The sequence below is a fragment of the Pavona decussata genome, unplaced genomic scaffold, assembly GCF_977016875.1.
Source record: "Pavona decussata unplaced genomic scaffold, jaPavDecu1.1 SCAFFOLD_390, whole genome shotgun sequence".
In the NCBI taxonomy this organism is placed as follows: Eukaryota; Metazoa; Cnidaria; class Anthozoa; order Scleractinia; family Agariciidae; genus Pavona; species Pavona decussata.
The window spans coordinates 162,848-182,500 of NW_028145762.1; the positions used below are offsets into that span (position 1 = coordinate 162,848).

At 38.9% G+C, this 19,653-nt stretch overlaps 1 protein-coding gene and 1 long non-coding RNA gene across 2 annotated transcripts; one reads left to right on the plus strand and one right to left on the minus strand.

Annotated features, from left to right (window-relative positions):
- Positions 1–280: 280 nt before the first annotated feature.
- Positions 281–2,825, plus strand: LOC146451356 (uncharacterized). The gene is made up of 3 exons (XR_014860048.1): positions 281–847; positions 1,998–2,328; positions 2,500–2,825. It is a non-coding gene; the product is annotated as an uncharacterized LOC146451356 (long non-coding RNA).
- A 139-nt stretch (positions 2,826–2,964) lies between these two features.
- LOC146451357 (DALR anticodon-binding domain-containing protein 3-like) lies at positions 2,965–17,477 on the minus strand. Its single transcript, XM_085099222.1, has 15 exons — positions 17,250–17,477; positions 16,421–16,737; positions 15,872–16,230; positions 15,101–15,121; positions 14,460–14,518; positions 13,262–13,375; positions 11,736–11,818; positions 10,955–11,013; positions 9,386–9,468; positions 7,985–8,099; positions 7,393–7,451; positions 6,440–6,550; positions 5,455–5,523; positions 5,032–5,097; positions 2,965–4,135 (listed from the first exon to the last, which is right to left on the minus strand). Exons 1-15 carry the CDS (start codon positions 17,475–17,477, stop codon positions 4,082–4,084), a joined length of 1,797 nt encoding a protein of 598 aa, XP_084955348.1. The 3' UTR covers positions 2,965–4,081.
- Between the last annotated feature and the right edge of the window lie 2,176 nt (positions 17,478–19,653).

A 19,653-nucleotide genomic window follows, 5' to 3' on the forward strand; every position in this document is an offset into this window, starting at 1 on the left:
TGCCAGTTGGAATTCTAAATGAGTTTCTATTCGTTTGATTACACGGCCCCACGAGCTTCTAGCTTTAAATCTAACCGTGTATAAATAAATTTCCTTTACTCTACTTTACTTTTCGCTGTAGGATGGTGTAATCATGTTAGTTTCAGTTTTTAAGTTTTCAAATGGCTAATAAGTTGTCTTCCGAAAAGGCAATCATTAGAAACGAATTAGGTGAATGTCCCAAACAGTTTTAATCGATCCTTTTCAAAAGGGATGAAACTACATTGCTTTACATCTCCTCTTCGTCGACACCCGCCAAACAATAAGGGAAGTGGTCAAAACTAGATAGCAGTTCCTCTGCCTGAATCCCCTTCCTGGACCTCAAAAGATGGTGTCTTTAATGCATAGCCACCCCTCTAGCCAGCTGTTAAAAAATGACGGTGGGACTGAACTCTCACTTTTCTTGTTTATCTAGCAATGTCGACCTTGCTAGCTGTGTTTAAGGCGATCAAATGTTGTGGTAATGTTCATGAGATAGGTGTTGTCTTCAGTAACCCCCCCTACCCCAGACAAGGTGGGTCATCTTCGAACAAACGTGTTATGGCCAGTTCCCTAGGGCTTTGTTTTTGTTGTTTTATTTTATTTTATTATTATTATTTTTTTATCGCCAGGGACGTATTGTATAAATAAAGATGATTCGCGTTGGGAGTCCATGTGCAGTGACCCAACGAAGGCGAAAGCGGATGAGCTGCTGGGAGCAGATGAATGCGTCAGTCCGTTTGGTGTTTACGACTTAGAAATACCTGTGGATGAAGATCTGGTGTGTGGAAGCTCCGGAGTAACTGACAAAAACTGCAAAGATCTTGACGTAAGTTGAACGTTTCCCTTCTTTGAAACTAAAGGGATTCTGTCATGTGAACATTGGAGCATCCTGGTAACATGACGTTTGGGTAATCTTACCTTGTCATTTAAATTCTTTATCATAAAAGAGGACACTGCCTAGACATGGTTACAGACTGACTATTTTCTTATTTTCTTATTTTTTCTGTGTCAATGCCAGTGTGTTAATAACTGTATCTCTTTGTGCCGGTCAACATTCTTGTAATGCTCACCTAACTACAAATGATGGATCAAACAATTAACTCTGCAGTGTATGGTAAGCCTAGCATACACTGTTAACACACACTGTTAACTGTAACACTGTAACACTGAATGTTAACCTACACTGCAGCTATCTAGACTGGGAAGGGAGGGGGGTGGGAAGGGGGTTATTCTGCCTGCGTTGACTTTGAGCCTGAATAACTCTTTTAGTATTTGCGCAAAGACCATGAAACTTCAGGACTTTTTTGGACATTTATCTGAGAAAAATTAGACGTGGTCGTTAAGTGTTCATTGACTTTGCTGTTACCATGGCGACCACTTTTTGACAGACGGTTTTTTCTAGAAAATGGACAGTCTCTTTCGAAAATCCAGAAATCCAAGATGGTCGCCATTTGTCAATCATGACGTAATTTCAACGCCAAATAACGGCATTACTTGCCATTGCCATTCTGGACTTAAGCGGAAACATCTCTGGACTTGCTATCCTCTTGCTATCCTCTAAGCCTCATCATCATAGACAAAAAAAGCCCGATCTAGATGAGGTTAACGTGTTAATGAAATTCCTGTTGAGTGTTAGCTCTAGTAAGGAAAGGGGAGACCGCACAAGACAACAACAAAAAAACAGTCGATCTCGTCGGGGATCGAACACACGACCTCCGGATTTGATCGTCCGTTGTTCTACCGACTAAGCTACGAGGTCAGGCGGGAGCAAGTCGTAGTGGTAATTGCGGCAATTTGAATGTGAATTTGCCTTTAATGCTAACGGCACAATATTCAGTTGGCTACAGTCTGACTATTGTCTTTATAGGCCGCTAAATAATATGTATGTGTATTCCACTGTCTTTTGTAATTGGCCTCCATTTTAATCAAGTTTATCATAATTTTAATTTCCTTCTTTTCTCTGTCTTTTCTTGCAGCTGGCGAAGTTCACCAGTATGAACGTTTGGACGTATATCTACTATTGGCCTGGCCAATACCCTACAGGACCAAATGACCCTATATGCCCCACACGACGGCACAAACTCGATCAAACAGCTATCAGCACAGAGTGACTCCAGCCCAGATGAACAATACCGTGAATTATCCTTCGCCTTTGTAGATTTAGCTTTTATTTGTCCGCTTGATGTAATACCGTGTTTATCGCATAGAATATATCAGTGATCTAATTTTTTGTGTATTTCCTCAGTAAAAAACGATCCAGAAACACCATCCGTTTACAGTGACTCTAATGGGCTCGTTTGAAATACAGTCGGACCTCTATTAAGCGGCCACCTATTAAGCGGCCACTTTCCAAAGTCCCGAATTATTATTTTGTCAGTAAAGTGCTGTATTCGATACCTCTATTCTACGGCCAACCTCTATTAAGCGGCCAGTTTTCAAAGTCCCCAGGGTGGCCGCTTAATAGAGGTCCGACTGTAGCACAAGTTTTAAATGCCACGCGTTGTGTTTGTTAAAAAGCTGAAAACTTGGACACAAAAACTGCTTTTCGTTAATTCCAGGTTTAGCAAATTGACACCTCACCGTAATGCGCTCTCTGACAGACAAACAACCGTCATAGTATAATTCTATTATCTGCCAACATCTCTAGAAAATTTAAGGACAATCGACTTTGGAAATTCAGATGTGTAAAGGTTTACCACAGAAATTTGGCTAATGAATTTATTTATGGTAAGGGTCCTGTGCAACATTAGATGGCAGTCCACAGCAAAAATTATACCCACAAATGGGACAAACTCATTAATTATTTTCTTAAACAACAGCGGGATCGATGCATAGTTGTGTTTTAAAAGTAAGTGTCGTAAAATACTGAACTGTCGTGAAAATTTAACGTAGCACGGTTCTATAATCAATCATCTTGCGAAAGAAATAAAATTTAGGTGAGCATTATTGAATTCGTTGGTTTTACTAACGGTGCCTACTTTTGTTACTGCGCATACGTTCTGCGCATCTCGAGATACTCGGGTTTCCTATGGGTGGTGCCTACTAATACAGGGAATTTTCTGTACGGTTTAAAACTATGCGGAAAAAGCAGAACTTAGCAAGAGCTCTCGGGCTTTAAAAAAAATTAGGGGTAACCATGCATTTTTCAGAGATAATAAAGCTTCAATTTGAAAAAAAAAAGCCATACATTGCTTTGTATTTTAGCACTTTTTAGAATAATTGTTGCTTTATTATCTCTAAAAAATGCGTGGTTACTCCCAATTTTCTCTTTGGATTCCAATAGCCCTTGCTAAGATCTGCTTTTCCCGCATAACAATAAACTGCACAAAAATACCTCTGTGTTACCAGGCACCGTCCTCAACATGTGGGGGATATATGAAATACTTATTTCCCCTCCCCAACTAAACGATAAAGAATAAAGGAAGAGAACAGGAATAATTTGGGTTTCGACGGACGATTTCAAGTACCCATAGAGTTTGACTTACTCCGTTAAATCCACGGTTATATCTTTATACGATTAGACCTATTTTTAGTGTCACTTTGAACAGACAAAAGACATATTTGTGTGGATGTAAACGTTACAATGATGCTACAGTTTTGTTACCAACAACCCTACTAGCACACAGTAGGGTAACTAGTGTCATTCATCAATGGCTGCGGATGGCTAGGGTGAAAATGCAACTTGAAAAACTAGACCAACTTTTTCAAGTTCAATCTGAGTATTTTGAAACAAAAAAAATGTTAAAACTGATTGCAGCTTATTCTTCCTTGGAGACTCATGTAACATTTTCCTCCCGGTGCTTCAAGAGTAATTTCATGTCAGAAAAGAGGTTCTTAGTCAAATATTTGAGCAGTTTAGACCAACATACAGCACAATCTCCGTGGCAATGCCCCTTTCAAGATTTCAGACCGTCTAACGTACGTTGGCACTTGCACACCCTGTTTCGTCCAAACTGGAGCAACTTACGTCTAATTCACGCTGCGTTTCAAGTCCGACGTTAGGGCTTAGTTGGTACTTGAGATCCCAATGACAGGCTAGTGTGATAGGAACAACTGTTGTTTACATCTGAGTCAGCGAACTGACATTCAGGAGTTTCAGGCAGTTTGAGAATATCTGCAATAAAAGCCAGTGCTTAGAATCTTAGCCAGTTTAAAAGAAACATGACCTTTTTCTCATGTTTTCTCCACGCTCTCAGCTAGATAAACAAGGAGAGGTGTTTTAGAACTCGCGTAAGATTGAAACACGAAGGGAACATCATCTTGATAATGATTTTAATCATCATTACCATTATCAAAATCACATCATTACTGCTATTATCATTATCATCATCATCGTTATATCATCACTTTACTATTATTATCACAACATTTAAGACATTGACATTGCATCATCATCATCATCATCATCATCATCACTGTCATTTTTTGAAATGTAGATTTCTGTTGGAAGACAGACTCTGTAAATTGGAATCATTTCAAATTCGTAAGAGGTCGACACCTGAAGCCACTCATGTATCAATATCACGCCGTTAGCTTACGTAAACGGCGGTCCCTTGCGGCTGGGAACGGTGAAAGACAGCAGTATTCGCAGACTTACCCACGATAATAATGCCAAACGCAAGATTGCTTCCACAGTTTGTAGATTAATTTTTAGTATTTATTCTTTTCAAGTGTGTTTCCAAGGGTTTTCTGTTATCGTTTATTTACAAAGTTGTTGTTGCTGTTGCTGTTGTTGGTTTTAAAGATTGGGTTGAGGCAAAAATTTTATTTGAAGAGAAACCAAAAAAGTCGACCTGCACCCTTAAAAAGCTCTATTTTCACTCGACCCTGATAACCTGCAGCTGCATTTTTTTTTTTTAGGGTTAAGAGTTTTGCTCGATTGTCCGTTCCTTTGCCCTCCCGGCCATGTAAGACGTTGCTAATGGTGCAAGTCACCCCAACCAAAAGAACAATCAGCATTTTGACAAAATATGGATCTGCATAATGAGTCAAGAAATGCATACTGCTGACCTGTTGAACAGCTTTCATTAAATAAAGCCTGGCGAACATGGCGGGGTAAAGATGATGTCTTGACTCCTGAAAACACATGTAAATAGTAAAAAAAAAAATAAAAATAAAAAAAAAAAACGGTAAAAATTACTACGTAAAGCTATAGCGCTTACAGAGGGGCCAACGGCACCCAACACCAACAAAAATAATGTTTTATTGCACAACATGCTCTTAATCTGCTGTCTGAGTGGTAATCTGTGCTGACACGCCTTCCCATAGGTTCAGTGTTTTTTTCTCAATTCAATGCACAGATCCAAGCAACTGAACAATTTTCCTCCGATGCTATTTATTATACTGCACAAGGCGTTTATCCTTTACAAGTCTAAATGAATATGAATATATGAAACATATATTTGACCACAGACGTTTGAGTCTATGACTCACCCCAAGAATGTGCACTCGTCCGTAATATGAACTAAACTTATGGCTCAGCGTAAACAGGAAAGTACAGATCTGTGAAAACAACAATCGTTACCTTTTAGTCAGACCTCCTTTAACTGACAACAGTATGGAGGACCCAAAACACTTATGATTTGATGGCAAGGTCAATTGTAAGCCGAAAAACGCCCCGCCCCCACCCCCAAGGCATGTGGTCAATCCACAATCGGGTATTTGCTTGACATAAGTGGAGGTCTGCCCTGGGAGAGGCATTTGTCCATTAATCAACAATAAAGAATTTAAATGTGTACCATTTGAGTATTAGTTCGTAAAAGTAGACCCTGTATAACCCTAACATTAAATACAAGTACATGTATATCTTTATATTTGTCAACAATTCTGCTTTGACTGTTAGTACTTGAACGAAAGTGATATTTTTATGTTATTCCATGTGGCGCACTTACACTCTTGCCTAAGCTCTACCATGGGGATTTCGTATACAACAGTTGATTCCAAAATGTGCCATTTTACAATGGCCTAAAAAAAAGGGAAAGGGGAAGGATAGAGGAGATAGTCAGGGCGAAAATACGTGGCACAATAAGTATGCACTTTACTTTCTGAGTGTAACTAAAATATATGCGTAAGGTAACGTTTGTGTCTGATTCAATGGATTAGATGAGTCGACAGTGTGAAGGTCATTCAAACACGGTTATTAAAACCCTACCGGCACCATAACTTTAGCTCATTGCCTCCTGTTAAGATGCGGAAAATTTTCCAGGACGAATCAATGGGTAATAGCTAAAAACGGAGACGGTACATCGGGACTAGTTTGCAACTGCGATTAAAATCGCAGTTAAATCGGTTAACAATGTCCTCTGCAGCAGTGTAGATACCTCCCAAAATGCTTCAAGGTTACACCGAAACGTCTACCAATTTTTTTTTGTTTTCACTGCACGGTTTTTTTACCTGTATAAATCAAGCTTTTGCTGACCTTGTTTGTGTGGATGGTCACGAATTGCGACTTGGTAGCAGTTGTTGGGGCTGTTTCCTTTATAACAGATGGAAAGGTCAGTATGAAGTTCAATACCAATTCCCATTCAGCCTATGGAAGAAGATACAGGACAAAAACGTTAACGGGAGTTCAATCTAACATGTGCTTAAATAAGCAGAAGACTAGGAAGGTAGGGCAGACGGATGGAGAGTTAGGTGAAGGAGAGAAGGATGCGTGCAGGGAGGGAGGAAGGAGAGAAGGAGGAGAAGGGTGGAAGTATAGCGATAGACGGAAGATAGGACAGAGAGCAGGCGGGAGGGCAAGGATGTATAATGAGGGAGAGAGGGGCAGCAGAAGAAAAGGAGGAAAGGGAATGAAAGAGGGAAGGTGGCAGGATGTAGAGGGATGATGGGAAGGAGGAAGGAGATCAAGGGCAGGTGGTAGGGAAGGAGGAGAGGATGAACAGAGAAATGGACAGAGGGAGGAAGGAAGGGACAAAGGGTGCTGGAAAAGAGGGAAGGAAGGAAGGGAGGGAGGGAGGGAGAGAGGGTGGTAGGCGGGGGAGGAAGGGAAAGGGGGAAAGATGGATGGTGAAAGGAAAGGAAGGCGGTAGAGAAGGAGGGAGTAACAGATTGAAGGTGAAACACAGATATGGACACGTGTTGTAAAAGTACGTATGCTATCATAAAGGTGTGTAGTTTTATTTGTAACAAAAAAGTTAAACGAGAGAAAACAAAAATTAGGAACGGTCTGCAAACAGAGAGGGCTCTCAAAAACAGGCACGATTTTTACACTGAGTTGGCAACTCTTCACGCATTGCCCGGGTCCTCTTTTCCCTTAGTGCTCCCTCGTCCTCCTCATACATAGGGGTATTTAGATCTGTCCATGTGCAAACTATACCACATTTAACAACGAAGTACACAGTTCTAAAATTTTCACGAAGAGTAACTTACCTGGTCTCGGAGAAGATTAAAATCCACATCTTTCACTGGTGGTAGTGCTGGATATACGCCTACATAAACAAATACCGCATAAAAGTAGTGTATGTGTACAGCAAAAATTACGCTAGGGGTCAATTCAATGAACCTTTTACACTTGTAGCTAAGAAGCTTGTTATTACATGCGCGTGCAGAAAATAAGTTCAGTTAACATTGTTAGAAGGCCTTAAAAAATGATTAGTGAACTTGGCTACGGACGCTTTATTTACTTCTCTGTTGCGAGCACATGTATAAGCAAGGACCCACCTTGAAACCTACGGGCGTGAAAATTGAAATTGGACTGGCCCCAGGTTGAATCTTAAACAAAGATACATTTGGCTTGAAAATACACGGAATCTCCTCCTCTTTAAACAGCATTGAGGGAAAGCAAGTTCTGGTAGTGAAGGCGAAAAGCAACGGAGGTGAGGCGATAGTAGAACAAAAGTGAATGACATTCGACGCTTTTGAAAGTAGCTTTAAATGTCTTCTAACAGTAATTTCTCACGTTGCTGTTTTTCCAGGGGTTTGCATGATGTAATTTGGACAAAACAACTTACGTTGTCCTCACCTTTCTGAACATTTTCTTCATAATTTTGGAAAAGTTTGGCGAGCCTGGCACAATTGTACAGAACGAAGGTAGCTTGTCTGAATTCCCGCGAAGATTCACATAAGTTTATTTTTAACTGAAAAAAAAGAAAACGAAACTTGGCTTTAACACTATTCAGATTAGGGAGTGTGGAATAAAATTAAAAATACTATGAAGAAAATCTAAGATGGCAGAAGATCCAAGATGGCGACGAATTAACTATTGATGACGCAAGGCCAGGTCTTTGTCACCAGTTCAATAATATGAAACATTGTTGGACGTAAGTTTACAAAGTATTTACCCTCCAAGTTTAATTTTCATGGAGTGAGTTTCCACCAGCGCCAGGAGAAATAGGATTAACTACTATAAACTGCCACAATAATTAAGATAGACTACAGCGTCTACTACCTGTTGGGAACCTTTTCACCATTTTGGGTAACTGAGGAACACAGAGGAATGTTAATACAGCGTTTGGATTTTGAGGGTAGTAGAAAAGTTTTACAGAGCAATATTTGGAACATTGCAAGATACATCCAAAAAGAAACATTTTATTACAGCGGTTACCAATAACACGCGACCTACGGCCTTCAAAAGAGTCGGATAAAGTTGCGTTTTGGTGGACGTCAATCAAAGAAAAGCCGTTGAAATTATTTTGAATTTTCACAAGATTCCAAGGTAACCCTGGAAAAAAATAAGAATTTTACCTCGCTAAGAGAAGGTTAACTTTATTTAAATTCATTCTCCAGCCAGATCAAGCGCAAATAAAAGGTATTTTTGAATTAAAAATTTCGATTTTCACTGCACGTGATAATTTGCTCACTTGCACGCATCGCTGATTTCAATTGTCAGGCGTAGCGATTTCAAATGTTTCATAAAAAAATACGGCTTCGTCCAAACAATGCGCATTTTTTAGATAACCTGTCTTGGAAATTAACTTTCATAAAGTTTACCATCCGTCAGCGGATAAAACTGTAAATTTCTTCGTTCTGTTGCCTTGAAATTCTGTTGCCTTGAAATGTTCTCAGAATTTAAAACAATTTCAACGGCTTTTCTATGATTGACGTCCACCAAAACGCAACTTTATCGGAGTCTTTTGAGGGCGATAGGTCGCGTGTTATTGGTAATCGCTGTAATATCATTTTCTTTAATATGCGTCGTCACCAGTTGTAGAAAATGGCAAAAAAGTTAGAATCCATTGACATTTTAATTAGTTAAAGAAAACATTGACACCCGTTGAAACTTCAATTATTTAAGGAGAAAAAGTTAACACCAGTTGATTCTTCAATTTTTCAAGGAAAAATTGTCACCAGTTGACATTCCAATTATTTAACTAAAAAAAAAAGTTGACACCTCAATTATTTGAGGACAAGTACTTGAACTTACTTCGCTATTCGGGGATGCTGATAGAATTTCCAGCTTCACGGCAGCTACTGCCATTTGTCTGATGGACGATTCCCAGCCTTGCCCTAACAACACAAGAAAAAAAGGAAAAAACGTTGTCCACGAGAGTGAGATAAAATTGCATGTGTGACCTTGAAGTGTGCTTTTGATTTCTTGCGACGCTACTATAACGAGGTGTCAGTTTACCCAATAATTGCAGATAGCACGCAGCTCTTTATAACCTCTCATTTTGTTGGACCTGGATATCATGCAGCTATATTGTTTCAGGGCTTTTCGCTGTGTTGTTGTTGTTTTTTAGCCAATCCTGTGATCCGTTCCAGGAGCTGCGTGATGCCACAATAGCTGATCTAAAATTAACATCAGGCCCCAGTTGTTCAAAGAGTGGATAATTTTATCCAATGGATAGGTCGCTACGCAGCAGACAAAAAGCGTGAAAGAATTCCCCTATAGCCCTACAATTTGTGTATAGAGTAGAAGCGTACATCTAATTTAAGTATGGGATTGTGCGAAAAACTTGCCAAAAGCGAGCACATTTGCACCACTGGATAGCGACCTATCCACTGGAAAAAGTTATCCGCTCTTTGAACAACTGGGGCCAGGTAAATGATCAAACATTCCTCAGTTCATCACGAATGGGAGATGTACTTTCTTGCCGTTATACTCTCTTTATTTCCAAAACAGCACTTAAAACCCCGTGAGGCAGGATCAATCTTCCTTCTAAGCTGGAGGTTTTAAAAAGTTTCTATGGCGACTACTGACAGTGCCATTGCCGTTTAAAACGTTTGTCAAGTTGCGGACCGTCTCCCAGTGGGGATAAAATTTTAAACTCAAATTCTACAGCGTCAGCCAAGTTTCATGTACTTGAAACGCTTGAGAGGATACACCAATATATTGTGCACGGCTCCCCCTTCTCCTCAATTTTGAGCCAAACAGGATTTCATTGTTGCGAGTCACTTTCATCAACATTGGCGGAAGGCGCAGAGATGTTACGTCTTTCATATCTGGCGCAAACCCATCTTTAAGGGCATCTTTAGAGACCGTTATGTCTGCTCAAAAGAATCATTTTTCTTTGTTCTTGAATGTTTATTTCAAATATTGCGTTATTCGTGACCATGGTATGAAGTTCATTTTTTTAGCAAAAAAAAAAAGTGAGATTCAAAGCACACTTTTCTTGTTTTATCTAGCAATACTGCCTCTTGCTACCTGAATATTTTTTTTTCTATGTCAACTCAAATTTTAAAGTCAAAAAAGTTTGTCGGTAATGTTCACGAGATAGGTGGTGTCTTCGATAACCCTCCTACCCCAGACAAGATGGGTCCTCTTGGAATAAACTTTTTATAACCAGTTGCCTTACATTGTCCTTTCTAGTTTCAAAGCTTGTCAATGAACTGTGACCAAAGAGTATTTGTGATTTGGATGCGTCAATATAATTGTATCAGCCTTCCGTCAGCTTCCCAGTCGCAGCACTGTGGTTTGATATAGCTTTGATTCAAGTGATCACCGGCAGAGAGAACTTTGTTAGTCAAGAAATATCAATTTAAAAGCATTTACCTTCAACTTTGTCACCGTATTTCAGAACATAGGATTCTCTTAGCTGCTTTTCACGTACTCTAAGGAAAGATATTCAGATTTGGGTATAGTAATAGACCCTTCTCCAAAATGGCGGCAACAGATTTGAATGAGTTAAAATCGAACTGAATGAATAACTGATACCAGCACTGGAAAGAGCACCTTTACTTTAGTAACCTTGCAAAGTTTCAGCATATTAGGTATTATATCAGCTTAGGAAATGTAAGACGAAATTTGACAAATTTACAGACGTTTGTATGACTGGGGGTATACGTCATACCTCCAGTCATACAAACGTCTGTAAATTTTTCATTTTCTCAGCTGATATGCTGAGACTTTGCAGGGTTACTAAAGAAAAAGTGCTCTTTCTAGTGCTGGTATACATTTTTAATTTGGACTTATTTCAATTTTCGGCAGCCATTTTGGAGAAGGGTCTATCAAACAAAAAATAAATAAATAAATAAATAAATAAATAAATAAATAAATAAATAATTAGTTTTCTGAGTTCATGGATTTTCCTTGTAAACTGATCGTTTTACTTTAAGATTTTTGACTAAGCGTGAAGCTTAAATTAGTCACCATTTACGATTTTTTTTTTCTTGCGTAAAGCATCCAGGATAGTTCACAGGTCACCTACAATTTCCCAGCTAGCACTCGAGATGTCAGCTCTCCAATCTCTTTACGGTGGCCAAAATACCTTTTCAACACTGTTGATAAAAGCAAATATTATTAATGATAAAGATAGCATCAAATTCCACCACACCTTAGAAGATTCATAGCATCAACGTGATCTTGGATTTTTTCTCCATCATTGTTCACTCTAACCAGTCCATGTGTCAGGTAAAACTGTATAATGAAAAGTTTTAAAAACTGGATCATTGTTTACTACAATTCCAGGATTTGATTGGCTTAGCCCCCCCCCCACCCCCCTCCCCCCCCCCCCCCCCGAGGAACGGCGACCATTAAATTGTCCAATTGTTCTTACCATCGATTAGCAAAATTTAGCAATATTTCTTGATTGTTTTTAATAAAACAATTATCCCACTCACGCTTGTTGGATACGAGATGCGCGCGCACGTGACGTGGAATAATTGTTAATTACAATATACATGTACTCAACATAGGAGATTTAAGCAATATTCTTGGTTCCGTAATAAAGGTATACATATCTATTTACACGTAACAATGTTTCCTCAGTGCGTGTTGGAAACGAGATGCTAGGTAACCAACGAGGCGCGTAGTGCTATAATCACCCCCATTATTAATCAACAAGTGTGAGTGGGATAAATTTTTTTTATTAATTCGTTAGGTCTCGATGATTTGATCAGTTTTATTAATTCGTTAGATCTTGATTTGATCAGTTTTGCAAAAAAAAAAAAAAAAGCCACCATTTCTCGCATACGGTATAATGAATGATTCAGAAGAATGGTAGATAATGTAAAGCAAATTACATTTACTTCGTTGAGGCAGTCAGAGCGATTTTCAATTTATTTAATAAAACCAAGTAACCAAGTAATTACTCTGATTGATCACAACGGGCGCAAATAGCTCAATGAACCAATCAGAATTAATAGCAAAATCAAGCCATGTAAGTGGCTCCAAGCGCGGGAAAACGCGATCGAGAAAAACGGGAGGATTGGGGTTTACTTCTCGTTGTTTGTGAAATTGGCACGAATTTTGTTAGGCAATCACAGAGTGCAGCAAAGCAAAACTAAAGCAAACGCGAATAAATTTCGACACTCATTGAAAACGGCCTTATGTTAGATATTTTTTCAAGAGTTTAATCCTGATTAATCGTCATTTCAAATCGCACACGTGTTTGGCATGCATGTGGTTTCATGCTTTTGCTGTGTAATTAAGGACGGTGCCTACTTTTGTTACGGCGCATACGTTCTGCGGATCTCGAGATACTCAGATTCCTATGGGTGGTACCTACTAATACAGGGATATTTTTGCGCGGTTTAAAACTATGCGGAGAAAGCAGAACTTAGCAAGTGCTCTTGGTACCCAAAAGGAAAATTGGGGGTAACCATGCTTTTTTCAAAGGTAACAAAGCTTCGATTTGGAAAAAAACAAAACAAAAAAATAAAAAAAAAAACCAAAAAAGCCGCCATACATATGTACCCTTGCTAAGATCTGCTTTCCCTGCATAGTCATAAGCCACACAGAAACACTTCTTTATCAGTAGGCACCATTCTTAGGAGGCTTCGTTTTAACTGATTATACAAGTTTTTGAATGTTTCTGTCTCAATCCACCCACACCCTAACAAAAGTTTGACAATACATCACCTGCTCATTTGCCAAAAGACTTTTAGAGGCCATCTGCCACAAAGTACTAACTTGCTGCTGCATAAACGTTCTCCTACAACTTGTCACGTGAAGCAACATGTCTGTGCTTACTTCCTGAATATGCAAACAAACGCAGCAAAGTTACTTTAAGTCGCTGGCTTAATGACATGAAAGAACATTGCTCATTCCAGAGATGGGATTTAACCAGGGAGGAGGGGGTAATGTCCTCTTATAAGCTATAATGTAGGTACGTGTCAATGCGGTGTTTAGGCTACGATTTTTGTGGTTTGAAAGTCTGAAAACGGGTTCTATGGATTCTAGAAACCAAGGTCTCAAAAAGGGTTCGGGAAAATTACTTTTTTTGGTCTGATATAGGATCAGGGCTAGAAAAACCAAGCCACTCCACCCTACCCCACCCCATATAATAACCAAGGCAGTCGTAAAAGGGATATTAGGGACTTTAAGAAACCACGACGGCAACAGCAACGAAAACGTCGCTTGAAAATAAAGTTCGCGTTACTTGTACTACTTTTCGATTATTCCAATTTGTTCAAAATGTACAATGTGCGCGAACTATCCAGTAACAGAACGGGTGAGAACGGGGTTCAAGTTTAGGACGGAGAATGAAAAATTGACCGTCCTGTGCTCACGTTCTCTAAAAAACCTTGAAGTTGGTCATTTCACGTTGTTGTTTGGCCGAGCACGGTGAAGAAATGTTCCAAAATTTAAACGCACGTGCAGAGCCTTTGTTTTTCTCATGAAATCCTATTGTTTTGTCACGTTGTCGTTGTCGTTGCCGTCGCCGTAGTACTGTAGCTTCATAAACTCAATATTCATGATGAAAGTACGGCATCTTTGAATAAGCAAGGCATGTACAATGTAAGAAACCTCCCAGTTGTACAATTCCATATGTCTGGGGTGTGTGTGTGTGTGTGTGGGGGGGGGGGGGGGACCTCCCTGGTAAATCAGTGATTGCAGGAGCAAATTCTTCTGATTCTATAACACAGATTGTGCATCACTGAATAATATGGGCCTTGATTATGATTTGTGTTTCGTTTCCTTTGGCTATTAGGAATGTTGCCTTTACTACTAAAAATGACAATTTTGGGGATCAGTGGAATAATATCGAAAATTGTTTTAATGTAAACATATTAGTATTGTCTAATCATAGCCTAACACTGAATTACAATAAACTTACACTTTTTCCAGCAAGTTCCAATTTTGCTACATCTTTGAGAAGAGAACATGACATGGCAACTGCTTGATAAAATGGGGGTAGTAACAAATTTCATTACATACATGTACATCTTAAAAAGTGAAGAGAACATCTTGTGTCTACATTAAGTTGCTAAATAAAATTGAGTAATTAAAGGGGATTTGTCATGGGGATCTTGACCTTTTTTGATGAAAATGGTACAACCATACATGTACCCTTTAGTTCCAAAAAAAAAAAAATGCCCAAATGCCGAGAACAAGAAGAGAACTGAATGTTTGGTTGGAATAACTTGTGATCTGCTCAAGATAATTTTGGAGTCAAAGTTGGCCGAACTTTTTTCCTGTTGCAATCCATTCTGACCAAGTCCATTTGTGGCCAGTGACACTCATCAACAGTTTTAGAAAACTGAAGTGGTAATTTATAATAAAAATGGATGGTCATTATTAAGTTTCTGTGATACAGTAGAAAAAAAATGTTGTTTTGGTTTTGGAAATGTCTCAAATCAAACCCATTTGACATTTCCCTTTGATGTCAAAACTGTACATGACTGCAAACTGCCGTTGTCACTCGCATGAGGATGGCGTTAACAATGAAGATTAAAAATGGAAAAAAATTTCAGTTACCTTTGGGTTTATTGCACAAACCTGTGGCACAAAAGAAATAGTACAAATATTAAAATGAAAAGAAAATTTTTGAACTTGTATCGACAAGATTCCCATGCTTGAGAGAAGGGGATTAATATTAATGATCCCTATAAGGAAATCCCATGTAAGTTTTACAGGGGTGCCTGCTTGTTAAATTTGCATTTCCTTTCGTGTACATGTACTGTATTTTTCTGGTTAATAGCTGAAAACTTCGAAACTTACTACGGTTTCCAAAGTGTACCACATTTAACCCTAATGGGTTTAACAAGCATTGGCAAATGTACTCAGTGGCCAATTTAACTACCGCTGTAGATGCACTTTTTTCAGGAGTGAAAATAAAATCATTAACCATGCTTAAAAATTGTGGTTATGGTATCCATTAAGGTTACTCTTCTTACTCTGATACATGTCAAGTAATTTCCTCACTGGCACACTGGTCACATGAATGTTGCAACCCCACCCCCTCCCTCCACCCCCAAATCTGGAATCCGGAATCTGGAATCTGGAATCAGGGAAAGGGTAAGGGCTTAGGGGGGAAGCTACAATAATTTAAAGATCAATTTATTAGGATAATTAATTTTTGTGGGTGTCATGATTCCTGGTTTAAGTAATAAGTATCAGCCTGGTGATCTCATTTACAAATCTTGATAGAACGATGATGACTCATGAAAAAATCCTTTAGAATCCTTTGATGACTTCTCACAATATCACAGCTGACTTGTAACACCTTACAATAATGTCAAATCTGACCTTGTGAAACCTGATTCCTTTCACTGAGATACTCTTCCACATCCACAACAAAGTTTCGACAGAAGCATTCTCCTTCACAAACACAGTCAACACCCTGGAGCCTGTTTGTCATTGGGTTGTCATAAGAGGATTCAGATGCAGCCAATTCAGCTTGATCAAACTGCTTCCCATATCTACAGCTTTTTAGGATACTGCCCAGTTCTTTAGCTGTGCTCACAAGATCTTTTTCTGTCCATGGTTTTGTGTTACTTGAGGTATTTGATAGAGTAAAGAGTTGGCACATTTCTTGCCTTACTGGAATTTTTCCGACTTCAGTTCGTATCGTTTGGAAGTCATACGGCACAGCTGTCACAGAAACGCTGTAACATTAAAGTTGGATATAAAGGATTAAACGTGAGCAAAAAACCTTTAAAATGCATGAGTGTTATGGGGGGTGGGTGTTATAACAGAACAATAAAAAAATGATACCTTTTTTCCATGACTATTAATAAAAACTAACTGGTGTGCACTAATATTAAATCTGAGGAAATTAAATATTTCATGACTCACCCATTGGCTTGCAAAAGTTCTTGAGCATGCTCACAAACAAGGAGTGTTCTCAACTGATCAAGATTTAAATTCTCCTGATCTCTGCCATATGACCTCCAAAACAATGCAGGATTCAAGCAAACAGATTGAGAGTTCTCTTCAGTTGATTTTCCAAACTGATCCCCTTTTTTCACTACATCGTTAACTACAGCGCTGGTGACAAGGATCTTGTTTAGTGTCAACAAGAGATGTCCACCACTGGTTAGCTGACAATGTTTTATAAACTGAATTTTTAATATTCTGTTGATGACCTCTTCAGTGAGACTTTGATAGATCACCTAGAAAAAGTACAGTTAAACAGTCAAATTAAAAACACAATTTTTTATCATAAAAAAAGGCCAGATTTTAAGGAAATTGTAGTATGCATATCATCAGCACAACAAGAAAAACGAGGCTGCAAGACAATGAAGTTTGGTTTAAAGTTTACCCCTTATAGCGGTATGACCATCAAGTTATTCTTGGCCACGCTATAAAAATATACAACGCGGCATTAACTCCGATTCTGTAAATGGGATGCTGAAATTTGATCTTAAAAATAAACGATACTGAACTGACTGCTTTACAATGGTACTTTTTAAGCTAACTATTATGTGCAAGGTGATTCTACATTAAAATTTTAAGCTTACAGTAATGCCTCTTCGGTTCGCGAAGAAACCCCTAAATGTGTTTATACAAATTAAAGTACCATTATTTTCTACTGGATCTGTTCGTCTTTTTCGTTCGAAAATGATAACAATTCATTGCCACTTTCAGGAGTTACATGGTAAAGAACTGATAAGCCCAAACTCACATCTTCCTCGCTGCAAGATGGATCGCCAAAACACGTGCGAATGAAGGCAGGGATAATTAAATCTCCACTTGAAAGCTTCTTGTTGAATTTCAAAGAGCATAAATCTATGCTGCTGTGATCCAGTCCTTCAACATTTTTCAGTGAATCACAAATTAAAAGTTTTAAATGCGGCAGAAGATCACTACCACTACATTGCTGAAGATTTTCGGCAGCACTCGTGCCCGCCATGTTGTTGAAAGTGCAGCCTCCCCTGCTAGCTTCCAGTCTCTTTCATCTACTTTGAAAGAAAATTAGGAACCCTGGACATGTATGAACTATGGAATGAAAACAAGATAAAAGCTTGGGAAAAGCCGGTTTGTAAACAAAATTATGCAGATCACACGAGCACAACATTCGCTTGTGATGAAATTTAACAAATAAAATTCAACACGTTGTAACACTTTCGCCAAAAATCGCCATGGTGCAAACAATATTCATCGTCCGTAGTCAACACAAAGCTTACCGGAGCGATCATTTCGCTGCATTACTGTTTGGTGGATTCGCTACATTTTAAAATTGACATATTCTACATTTGAGCTCAGTTTACTCCTCAAGCAAACAGTGTGAAACGCAGACACAGATAAAATAATTATCCCCAAAGTAACTGAGATCGAGAAATAATCACATTTTGATACTTAGCGGTGAAGTGAAACGACCGTGTAGCTAAAAGGACTTTGTAGCGAAATGACGGGACACCAAAACATATCCTGCGATATACATAAAAATAAAAAAATAAAAGATCCTCTCCAGCTTTTCTGCAATACTACTATACTTTTTTTATAGATGTGTTGAATAATAAAACAAAAATAAAATTGGTGATACAGTAAACACGAGCATAAAAGAACAAGTGGAATTATTAACCTCCAGGCTGAAATTCGTCATTTTATATAAGACACCTGTTGAGAACCTTACAATAAACTATGAAGACCTATTCAGGCTGACCTTAAAAAAAAGTTTCTTAAATGTGGGTGTTCACTGAATTACGCACGATTTTGCAGGATAATTTTCATGTCGTAGGAGATCTGCTGTGTAGAGAAAACGAGTGTGGAGTCAGCACCATGGCAATATATGGGCAGCGTTACAATGTGTTGATCATGAATAATAAAATCAAATAAATGCTCTTTCTATGGACTTCCATTGTTCTTGTCAGTCAGTTTTGCACAATCCAAGACACACTGTACGTCAGTGAGAAGTTCTATGTTCTATGTTGCTAAAGCGAAAAACACAACTAGGTCGGCCTCTTGAACCTGTAGGATGGTACAAGCACCTAACATTTTACTCTACAGTCTAAATCGCTGGGTTACGGGAAAGGTTAGAATGAGGGACAAAATAAATTAGATTGGTTGGCCGCCCCCTACTGTTAACAATGCCCAAACAGCCTTCTTTGCTCTGCATAATGTAACCAGGCTGAGACTTGTGAAAAATGCTAAAGAACGTATTCTCCTTCTCTTAAGACAAATGGTACAAATTAAGCACACACTTTATTGCACTGCATACTTGTGCACGATAGAGGAGTCGTATCAACAACTCGTACTTCGTGTTTCATCCGAACTCCTCGATACAATAGCGCCAGGCCGGCGGCCTCAACAGTTTCGAACCTCTAATTAAACACTCACACTCATTGTTCATAGTACTACTTACAAGTAACTATGTTATCAAATATCCATACTAGGATTCGCTGCTGATTTCCACGATATTTTTCTAGTGCGAGTGCGAGTACTGTAGACGGAAAAGCTCTTCATGGAGCTAAACAGTGGAAACATGTGACATTTTGTGGCCTTTATTTTCTTGTTCGTGGAAGTATCTCTCACGGGAAGAACAGGTATATTTTTCTTTCTTTCCGTCTTGTTTCTCACACCAAGATTAGCCGGATCAAGAGAGAATGAAGCTTGGCCGGATATAGTAACTGTCCCAATTTTTATTGACACTTTAATGGTTCTACAAAAATAGCCATATCTTCAAGATTTATTCAGAATCCGTGACTCTCCCCCAGTCGTTATCATACAGCAAAGGGAAGCGTGAGGTGGGGCAACAAGGGTTTTCTCTCGTTTTGTCCCTTCCCATCGCACCTTGCGCTCCCTTTCTCGGTACCCATCTCTCCCGCTTCGTGCGCCCTGTAAAAGGATGAAGACGACTGGGGACGAGTCAGATTCAGAATGTAATTACTTTCAGAAAGTAGGCAGGATTAAATGTTGCACACCATCGTCACTGCTGTCAGCTGAGGCAGAGACGTTCAATTTTGGCAGCTTTGCTGGGCATTTTAGGTAAAAGTGATCATTTGATATAAAATTAGTCCCGGAGTGTATAAAGCTACAAGAACATGTATGATGACGAGGGCAAACTAGTTACCACATTAAAAAAAATC

Excerpts from the sequence above, each read along its gene's own strand:
- LOC146451357 (XM_085099222.1), bottom strand. The coding sequence starts at position 17,477 with ATGGCGGGCACGAGTGCTGCCGAAAATCTTCAGCAATGTAGTGGTAGT. Across the intron at positions 9,469-10,954 it reads ATACGGTGACAAAGTTGAAG|GGCAAGGCTGGGAATCGTCC; the intron begins GTAAATGCTTTT and ends TTGTGTTGTTAG. Across the intron at positions 6,551-7,392 it reads TTAATCTTCTCCGAGACCAG|GCTGAATGGGAATTGGTATT; the intron begins GTAAGTTACTCT and ends CTTCTTCCATAG.